General features: G+C 42.8%; 1 protein-coding gene and 1 long non-coding RNA gene across 7 annotated transcripts in view; one reads left to right on the forward strand and one right to left on the reverse strand.

The window, feature by feature from the left end:
* Positions 1 to 882: 882 nt before the first annotated feature.
* On the reverse strand, positions 883 to 3763 carry LOC135409680 (uncharacterized). The gene is made up of 3 exons (XR_010428310.1): positions 3229 to 3763; positions 2709 to 2797; positions 883 to 1730 (listed from the first exon to the last, which is right to left on the reverse strand). It is a non-coding gene; the product is annotated as an uncharacterized LOC135409680 (long non-coding RNA).
* A 370-nt stretch (positions 3764 to 4133) lies between these two features.
* The window catches only part of PCDH9 (protocadherin 9), a 682690-nt gene continuing 674641 nt past the window's right edge, over positions 4134 to 12182 (forward strand). For all 6 annotated transcript variants that reach the window (XM_064645565.1, XM_064645568.1, XM_064645567.1 and 3 more), the window contains exons 1-2: positions 4134 to 4772; positions 5969 to 9138. In XM_064645565.1, the coding sequence (XP_064501635.1) occupies positions 6103 to 9138 (3036 nt within the window). In that variant the 5' untranslated portion in view covers positions 4134 to 4772; positions 5969 to 6102. The remainder of the gene's footprint in view (positions 4773 to 5968; positions 9139 to 12182) is intronic.

Below are 12182 nucleotides of genomic sequence, written 5' to 3' on the forward strand. Positions count from 1 at the left end.
GTTTACATTACCCAAAATATTTTTATTAACTTCATTTGAACTACCTATGTAAATAAAAACTCCAGATCCTATCCTGGAAGAGAAGGAAACTCTGGAGCAAGCTCCTGAATTCCAAACCATTATGTGCATAAAGCCAGGACAAAAGTATTATGCTTGCAAGGAGAAACATGTTTGTAAGGATATGCAGAAAACACAGGCTCCACAATCCTCTCCATATGCTGCTCCTGCCTTTATGGCATTCCCATCTCATCTCCACTGACTCTCTGAAACATTGGGGTTAGGAATGCAGCAGATTATAAGCATCACTTTTTGACCCAGTACTTCTCGTAAGAAGTGGGTTTCCTGAGGTTACTGTGAGACTGAATTGTGGCAAAAGCCCAAGTCAAGGACAAAGCAATGTCAGTGCCAGTTAAAAGAGAATGAATGTCTGACCTTGTGGAAGTGGACTACTTCATGAATTAAAAACTATTTGTAACAGGGGGAGTGTTTATTTCTTTACCTGCCACACTCCTAATATCTTCTCCTTCCAGGGATAATATCATCAGGAACACTCTCAAAGACCTGAGTAGGACCAGTAATTTGGCCTTGAATACATCCTATTGCATATGGGACTAAGGATATATGTGCTAATGATTTAAGCAGCATTCAGAAACAAGACTTCTGGGGATAATATTAAGGATTGCTAAATGGCTAGCACATAATCTGCTGTCTGAACACACAAGTGGATTTTTGTAATGCATTTTTTCACTACGTTGGACTGAAGGGGACATCCTATAGGTGCACCACAGGTCAGGTTCCAGTGTTGCAGTGCTATGGCATGAAACAAGAAAGCTCATTCATTAGCATATGAATCAGCTCTCCACAGAAAGTAGTAGAACTGCCGAAGAGGAAAAGCCATTTTGCTTTAATAATAACAGCCTGTAAGAGGCAATCCCAGGTACAAAATGATCAAGTGACCAGAGCCAGTTCAGTGAAGAATGATAGCATTATATGCTCAACACTTCAAGATTAAAGTCTTTAGTTAGCAAAGCATAATGTGAATCAGTTTCATGTATAATGCATTGTGTGAGCCCATAGCCACTATGATACAATGCAAGCAATTCCATTTAGTGCAATTTGACTATAGCTAGTACAGAATAATTGGAGTCAGTTTCTAGCATGCTAGAATTTGAGTCAAAAATGGTATGGAAAAGAATTTGATACATAATAATACGGAGCCAAAGATAACAAGCGATGATGTGGATGAATAGTTAATATGCTACAATACGCAAGTCATTTTAATAGGCTGGGATGTGATTACGAGTCCAGTGTTCTTATATATAGACAAAAGGCTAATACATCAGCGTAAAGAAAGGCGACTATTAAGAAACAATATAAATAACGGCACAGAGCTGCATTGGAGGAGAGTGCAACATCAAATACTGCAGTTTTCTCAAATGTAAGAGTGAGGGAATAAACATCTACTGGAGGATAAAAATGGCTACTCAAGAGAACACTGGACATATTTCAGAGCAATTTCTCACATTTCAGAGGTGGCGTTAATGCTACACTGGGCGATTCCAACTCCTTCTCAGGAACTCAGCCCTTTCCATTCTTTTTTTCTCATTATTAGAAGCAGTTGTGACAGTCCTCGCCTCTTTGGTACTCTGGGCCTCAATTTTACAATTCGGTGTGCAAATAATACGGCTTGAAGACCTGCCCCTTCCATGAGGTTAATAATGTATGATTACCTAAAAGCACATAAACATTAACATGACAGATCTGCACGTAAACATCTTTGGCTAAAATTACTACAGAAAACAGTAAAAATGTGCTAGTATTGCGACTTGTGACTGTGCTTGGTTTAAATCCAATGGACAATGGTTCATTGAAATTTTTTTTCTCTTCCTAACTTTTCATGAGTCTTAGCCTGTGTACCTGAGAAGAGCTCATTTATGAGCATGTGCTAATCGGTTGTGACTACAAGTTTAAGTCATCCCTGAGCAAACAGAAAACTATTCAGCTTAGCAATAAAGTTAAATAATTATTACCAGACTATGTGATGTGACTACAATGTGACATTGAAATGACTATGGCGTGATTAGAATAAGAATGTTATATGCCTGAGATGTTACTAGAATGAGGCTATAAAACGTCTGTGATGCCATACTGCTGTGATATGACTAGTGTCAGGAAAAATGTGTGCATTATTAATGCATACATAAACACGCCGTATTTCAGAAGCAGACTGCATTACACAGAATGCTAGTAGTTCTAATTACCTTCTTTATTAATGGCTGTTCTGCTTTGTATTTTAAAAGATAAAAGAACTGTGTACTTCATTCACTCACAGAATTTTTTTTCTAAGGTTTGGCAGTAAGGTTGCTCCTTCATGTCACTTGCTTGACTTTCAATGCTGGGGCTCTAGCCATCCTTCCTGTATTACATAATGAACATTTTTCTTAAACTATTATTAGATTCAGTTCCCTTTTCTAGTGTTACTTGATATCATCAAAACCAGGATCAATTTTTTTCTGTGTGTAGCTGTAACAGGAGTCCTTTGGACACAAATACAAAGCACAGCAAAACTGAGTGTGTTTAATCTTTACACATTACGGGATTAAAGGATGTGCAACGTTCACATACACCATCTGCATCCGTATGACTTGCAAGGATATGTACATTTATCAGTATGTGCCACACAATTCCAAGCCATGCAAATTACTGACCTCTAACAGGTACAAGTAGCTTCCACCATCAGTTAACAGTGCATCCTACATGCAGACACATATGGGAGTCTAAGGGTTGGAGCCTGCATCTGAAAATGTAAAATCTTCAAGGTAGAACTTGGATCTTTAGCTCACCAAGGCTATCAACTGAAAAGATGCAAATTAGATAGCACCATATAAAGTCAAATGCTGACCTTATCTTTGGTTTTTTGTACACATATATATTTAGAAGGCTTAAACACAATCACCAGTCAGTGTGGCCATGTACCTGGGCATACTAAATTAGATAAGTTCTGTCATACGGCTTGTAAGTTCAAGCTGAGAAAAGCTAGCAATAAAAGCACAGTCAAATGAAGGTTCATTCATGCTTCAGAAAACGTTGAAAAAGGCACTACATATAATGCACTATAATCATCTTCTTGTCACACTTTTGAGGTCACTCATATCGTAATACATCGGCATTTTATTACAGTGTCTTCTAGGCATGTGATGCTTCTTTGTGGCTAGCTGGGTAATTTACCTGTGTCATTTATGGGGAAGGCGAAACGATCACTTTTATTATTTATCAAACCACAGAGAGGAGGAATCTTTTCCAGTTCAATGTTTAAGCAGACAAGACCCAAACCAGCAGAGCAGCTCTCTCCCTCCCTCGGCGAGTGTCTCGGCTGACCCTTCGGGAAGGGGAAGGAGAAAGGTGTGCAGGCGTAAATGGGAGGCGAGACAGAGCTGGAGTCAGAGCAGCCTGAATAATAGATGAAAGGGCATGTATTAAATATAAGGCCGAAGCGGGCGGAGGAGGGTCGGGGCAGGCGGTTGCCTCCGACCCTGCGCGGCGCCGGCGGCGGCCCCGCGGACACCGCGCTCTGCTCCGCGCCGGGCCCGACACCACCGCGGGCGGCGGCGCTGCCCGCTCCCCGCACGAGCGGGACCGAGCGCGCACTGGGGCAGCCTCCCGCCCCCGCCAAAAAAAACCAAAACCACACCACCAACCCAAACCCACCCAAAACCAAAACCCTGATTTTCCACATTACCCCGGAGTTATGCGCGAAACTGATGATGCTTCCTGCCCCCCCCGCGGACACCCGTCCTGCGCTCCCCTCCCCGCCCTCCGGTGCGCTGCGCCCCTGACCGCGGAGCGCCGCCTGCACGCCGGGTGGCCGCCACCCCCGCCTGCCGCCGTCTTTCTCTCGCCCGCCGCCCCGCGCTCCCGCTGTGTCACCCCGCTCCCTCCGTTTTCCCTCGCCCCCCGCCGGTCCCCTCCGCGCCCCGCGGAGGCCCCTCGCCGCCCGCCCGGCCGGGCGCGGAAGGACGTGCCCGGCGGCCAATGCCGGGGCCGCCTCCGCCGCCCCCGCCCCCGCCGGCGCGGGCCAATGCGGAGCGGCGGGAGGGGTGGCCTCGCGCCGCTCCCACCCTCCCTCTGGGCTTATTGAGAGTTATATCAAGAATTTCAGTTCAGAGAGAGAGAGAGAGAGAGAGAGAAGGAGAGAGCGTCTGTGAAGGAGAGAGGCTGGGAGGGAGGGAAGAAGGGAGGGAAGAGGGAAAGCGCCGCCGCTTCCTCCCGTCACTAAAGCAATAACCTATTAGGATTTTTTATTTTTTTTTTTAATGGGCAACTGTCACCCCAGAGCTAAAGAGGGAGAAGAGAAGCACCTTCAGACCAACTCTTGCCATTTCCAGTCAGAAGTTGCAGACTTCATGTAGCTGCCTCTCCTCTGCCGAGAGAGGGATAGGAATGGTGTGCAGTGCAGAGCGGAAAATACCCCCCCTTTAAGAAGTGCACCGGATTTTTCTCTTGCTGTTTGTTTGGGTTGTTGCGTGCACGTTAGACACCCAAAGGATCGCCGCTTCATAGGAATGAAACGTGGAGAGGATGACTAACGACAGAACTGTGTATTTGTTCCCTGGAGTTGCTAATTTGCCACCCCGAAGCAACACATATCTCGAGGACGAAGCATTTGGCTGCTGCTGATTTCTCCAAAACTGGTGGTTTACCAGATGCATTGTGCTGTATCTGCTGGAACAGATCATTGCTTAGCTGCAGATCGTCAAAGATAGACAACTAACGTAAGTGCAAAGTTACCCTTACACTGGGATGCATTTCCTTTAAAAGAAAAGAACAAAAAGCCGACACGCAGTATATTTATCTAGGGAAAGAATCAGTGTTTGGGATTCAGTTGATGGTGGTGGCAAAGGCTCACCTAGTCGCTGTCTCTGCATCCTTACCTGCATTACTCTGCTGGAAGTAATCACAGGCATCAGTTCCCGTGCAGCTTAATGCAGATGAGATTAGTGCTCAGGGACTGCCCAGTTCCGTCAAACTGTAGGTGCCGGCAGCCTTGCACCCCGGTAATTCGCGGTTAGCAGTGCATGCAAACAGAAGTCTGTCCGTCTCTTTTTTTTTTTTTTCACCTGCATTATTAGTCTGCAGTATTTATGTGTGGCAGCTGCTAACATCATCCTGAAGGGAGATCAGTGTCAATGGGGAAAGGCTGTATCTTTTTTCCTCCTCATGTCGTCAGAAAATGTATATTCCCCCCACCCCCACCCCCCCCCCGCCGTAAACATGCTTCTGCCCCTAGGTTGCATTTGGAATTTCCAGCCTCCTGATTTAAACTGTGTTTAAAAACAAAGTTTCGGTTATTAAACAGAAGGAGAAGTATCCGACATCTGGAGAGGAAACACTAACCTGAGAGCGTAAGAAACTAAGTCCTGTTATTGTCTAATCAGTTAACAGGGATGTGAAGTAGCCAGTGTCGACTGCTGCAGCAGCAGCAGCAGCATGTCCGGGTGGTTATTTCCCAGTACGATGGCTATAGAGGGCACACAGAAAAATGTGGTTAGCAAGAGCTAAAAAATATGTATGGAAGCAAACAACAAATTACATTTGGCAGCTGACACAGCAGTTGGAATCCAGAAGTAGTCCGGGAAGGTTTTTTACTTGCACCAAATGATTGGGTGGAGGAGGGTAGAGGGGGAATTCACCTTACGGATTACACGGTGTAGAGAGAAATTATTAAGAAAGTACGTGTTGAAATGGTAGCTACCTTTAATCCTGCAAGTAGTTATTTTCATTTGTGCTCTGTGCAAATGCAGCTGATGGGATATTAGTGCATTTGTCCAGACGGATTCCTTGTAAAAGGGAGCAGTAGGAAAATGTACTACTGGAAGCGTGCATTGCAAAAACAAGTAGTAGTTGGAGATTGTGGATTTATCATGCCTAGAAAAACCAATAATGCTGTTCTGTGTGGTTGTGTTGACAGTGATGTCTCCAAATAAGAAATGAGATGTAATGCATCCTGCAGTCCATGCATGCCTCCTCTTGCAAATCACTCGTCATTCCACTCTGGAAACCTTTAAGTCCTAAAATCCGTGAAAAGAGAATAAAAGCATTATCATGGACCTGAGGGATTTTTACCTGTTGGCTGCTCTGATTGCCTGTTTAAGGCTGGATTCTGCTCTAGCTCAAGAACTTATTTACACTATTAGAGAGGAGCTGCCTGAAAACGTACCCATAGGGAACATACCAAAGGACCTGAACATTTCTCATATCAATGCTGCCACAGGGACCAGTGCCAGCCTTGTCTACAGACTGGTGTCTAAAGCGGGGGATGCGCCTCTGGTCAAAGTGTCCAGTAACACGGGGGAAATTTTTACAACATCTAACAGAATAGACAGAGAAAAACTCTGTGCTGGAGCTTCCTATGCAGAAGAAAATGAGTGTTTCTTTGAACTTGAAGTGGTGATTCTCCCTAATGACTTTTTTAGGCTGATCAAAATAAAAATCATTGTAAAGGATACTAATGACAATGCACCTATGTTTCCATCCCCCGTCATCAATATCTCCATCCCAGAAAACACTCTGATCAACAGTCGTTTTCCAATCCCATCAGCAACAGATCCTGACACAGGTTTCAACGGTGTGCAGCACTATGAGTTGTTAAATGGGCAGAGTGTCTTTGGACTGGATATTGTAGAAACTCCAGAAGGAGAGAAATGGCCTCAGCTAATTGTGCAGCAGAACTTGGACAGAGAGCAAAAGGACACCTACGTGATGAAAATCAAAGTAGAGGATGGAGGTACCCCCCAGAAATCCAGCACAGCTATCCTGCAAGTCACAGTAAGTGATGTCAATGATAACAGGCCAGTCTTTAAAGAGAGTCAAGTAGAGGTCCATATACCAGAGAATGCCCCTGTAGGCACTTCTGTAATTCAGCTTCATGCTACAGATGCTGATATAGGAAGCAATGCAGAAATCAGATATATTTTTGGTGCCCAAGTCGCCCCTGCAACCAAAAGATTTTTTGCTTTAAACAACACCACAGGGCTGATTACAGTTCAGAGGTCCTTAGATCGAGAAGAGACTGCTATTCACAAAGTGACAGTGTTGGCTAGTGATGGTAGCTCTACACCAGCCCGAGCAACTGTCACCATCAATGTCACTGATGTAAATGATAACCCTCCTAACATAGACCTCAGGTACATAATAAGTCCCATCAATGGCACAGTGTACTTATCTGAGAAAGATCCCATCAATACAAAGATTGCCCTAATTACAGTTTCAGATAAGGACACTGATGTGAATGGCAAAGTGATCTGTTTCATTGAGAGAGAGGTCCCCTTCCACTTGAAAGCAGTTTACGACAACCAGTACTTGTTAGAGACGTCTTCTTTGTTGGACTATGAGGGCACCAAAGAATTCAGCTTTAAAATTGTGGCTTCTGATTCTGGCAAGCCCAGTTTGAACCAGACTGCCCTGGTAAGAGTTAAGCTGGAGGATGAAAATGACAACCCTCCGATTTTCAGCCAGCCTGTAATTGAGCTGTCAGTTTCTGAAAACAACCGGCGTGGTCTATACTTAACAACTATTAGTGCCACAGATGAAGACAGTGGGAAAAATGCAGACATTGTTTATCAGCTTGGTCCTAATGCCTCCTTTTTTGATCTGGATCGAAAAACAGGAGTTTTGACAGCCTCCAGAGTTTTTGACAGAGAAGAGCAGGAGCGTTTCATTTTCACTGTTACAGCCCGAGACAATGGCACCCCTCCTTTGCAGAGTCAAGCGGCTGTGATTGTAACCGTGTTGGATGAAAACGACAACAGTCCCAAATTTACTCATAATCATTTCCAGTTTTTTGTATCAGAGAACTTGCCAAAGTATAGCACAGTGGGGGTGATCACAGTGACTGATGCGGATGCTGGGGAAAATAAAGCAGTGACCCTTTCCATCCTGAATGACAACGAAAACTTTGTGCTGGATCCGTATTCTGGAGTTATAAAGTCCAATGTTTCCTTTGATCGAGAACAGCAGAGCTCTTACACCTTTGATGTTAAAGCAGTGGATGGAGGGCAACCTCCTCGCTCTTCTACAGCGAAAGTAACCATAAATGTGATGGATGTTAACGATAACAGCCCCGTTGTCATCTACCCACCTTCTAATACTTCTTTTAAGCTAGTGCCACTCTCAGCAATTCCAGGATCGGTGGTAGCTGAAGTCTTTGCTGTGGATATAGACACTGGCATGAATGCTGAGCTGAAGTACACAATTGTAAGCGGCAATAACAAGGGTTTGTTTCGGATTGATCCAGTGACAGGTAATATCACTCTGGAAGAAAAACCAACTCCTAATGATGTGGGCCTGCATCGCCTAGTTGTCAACATAAGTGATTTGGGTTATCCCAAATCCCTGCATACTCTTGTGCTTGTATTTTTGTATGTAAATGATACTGCTGGAAATGCCTCTTATATTTATGACTTGATACGCAGGACTATGGAAACCCCTCTGGATCGGAACATAGGGGACAGCAGCCAACCCTACCAAAATGAGGACTATCTCACAATCATGATTGCTATTGTAGCAGGTGCCATGGTTGTCATAGTGGTGATATTTGTCACAGTTCTTGTTCGATGTCGACATGCATCCAGATTCAAAGCTGCCCAGAGGAGCAAGCAAGGTGCTGAGTGGATGTCTCCCAATCAGGAGAACAAGCAAAACAAGAAAAAGAAAAGGAAGAAAAGGAAATCTCCAAAGAGCTCTCTTTTGAACTTTGTGACAATTGAAGAGTCCAAACCTGATGATGCAGTTCATGAACCTATCAACGGGACAATAAGCCTTCCAGCAGAGCTGGAGGAGCAAAGTATAGGAAGATTTGATTGGGGCACAGCACCACCAACAACCTTTAAGCCTAACAGTCCTGATCTTGCCAAGCATTACAAATCTGCCTCTCCGCAGTCTGCTTTTCATCTCAAACCTGACACTCCAGTTTCAGTGAAAAAGCACCATGTGATTCAGGAACTCCCGTTGGACAACACCTTTGTTGGTGGTTGTGACACCCTTTCCAAACGCTCTTCCACTAGTTCAGATCACTTCAGTGCCTCAGAGTGCAGTTCCCAAGGAGGCTTCAAGACAAAGGGCCCCTTACACACCAGACAGGTAAACGAGCACTTTTACTGGTCTATAAGTACTGCATACAAGTGCCCGATCAACCAGTATTAAAAGTGCCACTGTGTTGTGAGGTGTTTTTTGTTTCAGTCTAATTTAATTTAGTTAACATTATGGGGGGAACAAAAAAAAATAAATCAAAAAAACCCCCACCAAAACACCCACAGAACCAAAACACCAAAACAAGAACAAATAAAAAAAACCCTTGACCCCTTTATCATTTACCTGGGGCTTAACCATGTGTTTGCAAAATGCCTCTGATACTTTGGGTTTTGAAGAATAATTATTGTTAATAATGTGTTATGCCTTTCTGCATGTGCACATACATGTGCATAAACAAAACTGAAAACCAACTTTTTTTTTTCTCCCCAGTATGTGACTGTCCAAATGTAAAAGTTATTGAAGAACTGTTTCCCTTTTATGCTAAATTTCTGTGAGAATATTTGACTGTTTCAAGATTGAAGGGATATGTACATTCTGTTTCAAATTTCGAAGTGAGTTGGCTTGAGTTTCTTTTACAGTTCAAGCTGATTTGGAACCTTGATAAGTTAGTGTTAATATAGGGGTTAATTTTTTTCCCTAACAAATGCAGCCAAATTTCCAAGCTACTGCATCAGTGAAGCACGTGGTTTATTGGTAGGATATAACTAAGCCATACGGAAGTCTTCCTCTGTTTGAGTTCAACATGATTTTTTTGTAATAGATGAAAGTTGGTGCTGCATAGGCAGTTTGCTGCATATTTTAAAAAATGGCCAAAGCATACTTTTGAAAGGAATGCTTTCTCTGAATACATCTGAATTATGCAGGAAAAAAAAAAAAAAAAAGCCCATTGTAAATATTTTCTCAGTAATGCATAAGTGATCTGTCATAGCTCATTTTAAACTGTGAAACACGCCATATGAAGAGGGATTAGGAGGCTGAGAGACTCATATTTCAACCAAATCCAGCATTAGTTTTTTCTTAGGTCTAATAATTCCTTGCTAATAAAGATTTAAATGCGGTGCTGTCTAATTTATTTTATGGGTGCTTGTCCGTGGCCGCCGCGGGAGCGGCCGCGCCGCCCGTAGATGGCGCTGAGGCACCGCGCGGCCCGCGCTGGCCCGGCGCCAGCCCTGCAGTGGCTGGGGGAGGAACGCGGGGGGGAGGGAAGGATCGAGCTGATATTCCAGCCAAAGAACCTTTTATTTAATGGTAGTTGCACTGAAGCGGTCAGTAGTTAAGTTCGCGTCTTTGCGAGGCGGCTTCCTCCGTGCTCCGCTTTCGCTGCAGAGACTCGGTCGGTGTCGGGACTCGCGTCCGTATTCCTGCGGGCGCTGTACCCTCCAAGTGATAGTGATTTGTCTGAATTTATTAGGGATATGAATCCTTGGGAATCAACTGAGAGACATTTAGGCTTGTCTTTGCAAAAAGATTTTGACAGTAGCCAAGACTAGGATAAAGTAATTCTCTTGCTGTTGCATTAGCCTTATCTGAGATGAATGTGATGTTCCCAGAACTATGTTTTGACTTTGGGTTTCTGTAAGATGTCACACTAACAAGATGCTAAGAATAAAACAAGCACTTTTGAGGCAGTTCTATTAAAGTAACTGCTCTAAACCAGCTCGTACTTACAACAGGACACTGAAAACACCACAGAAGAACCTCACAAAACCTTTGTCTTTCCAAAGGACTTTAAAGAAGGGTATACTCCCCAAGACATCTTCAGGCTCTTACACAGCACCGTACTCATACTGTCAGCTTAAGTTAAAAAAGAACTGATTTTAAAAATCCAAACAAATTTATAGAAGAGCTCTGTGTAGTCTGAGAAAACTCAGCTGAAGTTTTTTACCCAGTTTTAGTCACAAAATGTAACACCCCCAAACCACACATTCTTTTTCTGTTCTGGGATGATTTAGATTTAGCTTAAATTAACTTTCCACACTCTATTGGGAACCTCAGACTTAACCCTCCATAGTATTTAGAGGCAGTTAAGACCCCAAAAATTATTTACCTGACAGAATGCATAAACCCCGGACAGTGATATTGAACATGAGAGGGGAAAAAAAAACCCCACACCCAAACAAAAACTACTACCTATATTTCCACAGTTACCTATGTTCATTACATTAAATACACTGGTCTCTGTTTAATAATAATGATGATAATAATACCAGTCATTATACTTATATATGGAGTTGATTCAAATTTCACTGAAGTCTTAGTGAGTAATTTTTGAAGTCAGCAGATACTCATATGATTTTGATTGCTACCTGCAAAATCTGTATATATATGTAACTGAATATATAAGTCTTAGGTAGACAGTTATCTAAACTGAGCTTGTGTATTTTTACTATGTGAGGAAGAAGATAGTGTCTTTTTATTTTTTCTGCCAATGATGAGTGTTACAGGATGTAACCTTTTTATGCTTCCTTTTCAGTTTTGGCTGGAGGAGTATAGCCAGCAGTGGTAGTAATCATCAGCAGTCTTCCTTTTTTTTCTGTCTGTAATTCCTGAAATTAGGATGCATCTTAGCTAATATTCGTTGGCATAGGAGTTATAGGAGTTAAATATACCTTCATAGGTCTTTTTTTTTTTTTTAGATTTGTGACAGACTATGACCTTTAAGCAAAGTATTCAGACTTAAAATCTTACTGAATAGTAGTGTATGCTAATGCCACAGCATCTGAAAAACATTTTTAAAATTTCCTTTAGGAAGTGACACTTAGTTCTGTGCCACTGTACTGTTTTCTTCTGGTTTAGCATAACTAAATTCTCTGCATCTAATGTTAGTTGCTTTAAATTATATATATATTCAGCAAGTTGTCCTGATGTGTTTTGCAAAGAGTGCAGGAATTGTTGTGGAGAATGTTATGATAGGAAAAGATGAAATATAGGATTAATGTATGTCTAAGAAATACTAGCATTCTCCATTTTTATTTTCAGTTTCTTTCGGTCCAAGCTAAATACACACACAATGTATCTTGCAGATACATTAATGTCAGTAGAGAGGTAAAACCTAAGTCTGCACTTGGACTTGATTCAAGCCAAATCCTGTT

The sequence above is a fragment of the Pseudopipra pipra genome, chromosome 2, assembly GCF_036250125.1.
Source record: "Pseudopipra pipra isolate bDixPip1 chromosome 2, bDixPip1.hap1, whole genome shotgun sequence".
In the NCBI taxonomy this organism is placed as follows: domain Eukaryota; kingdom Metazoa; phylum Chordata; class Aves; order Passeriformes; family Pipridae; genus Pseudopipra; species Pseudopipra pipra.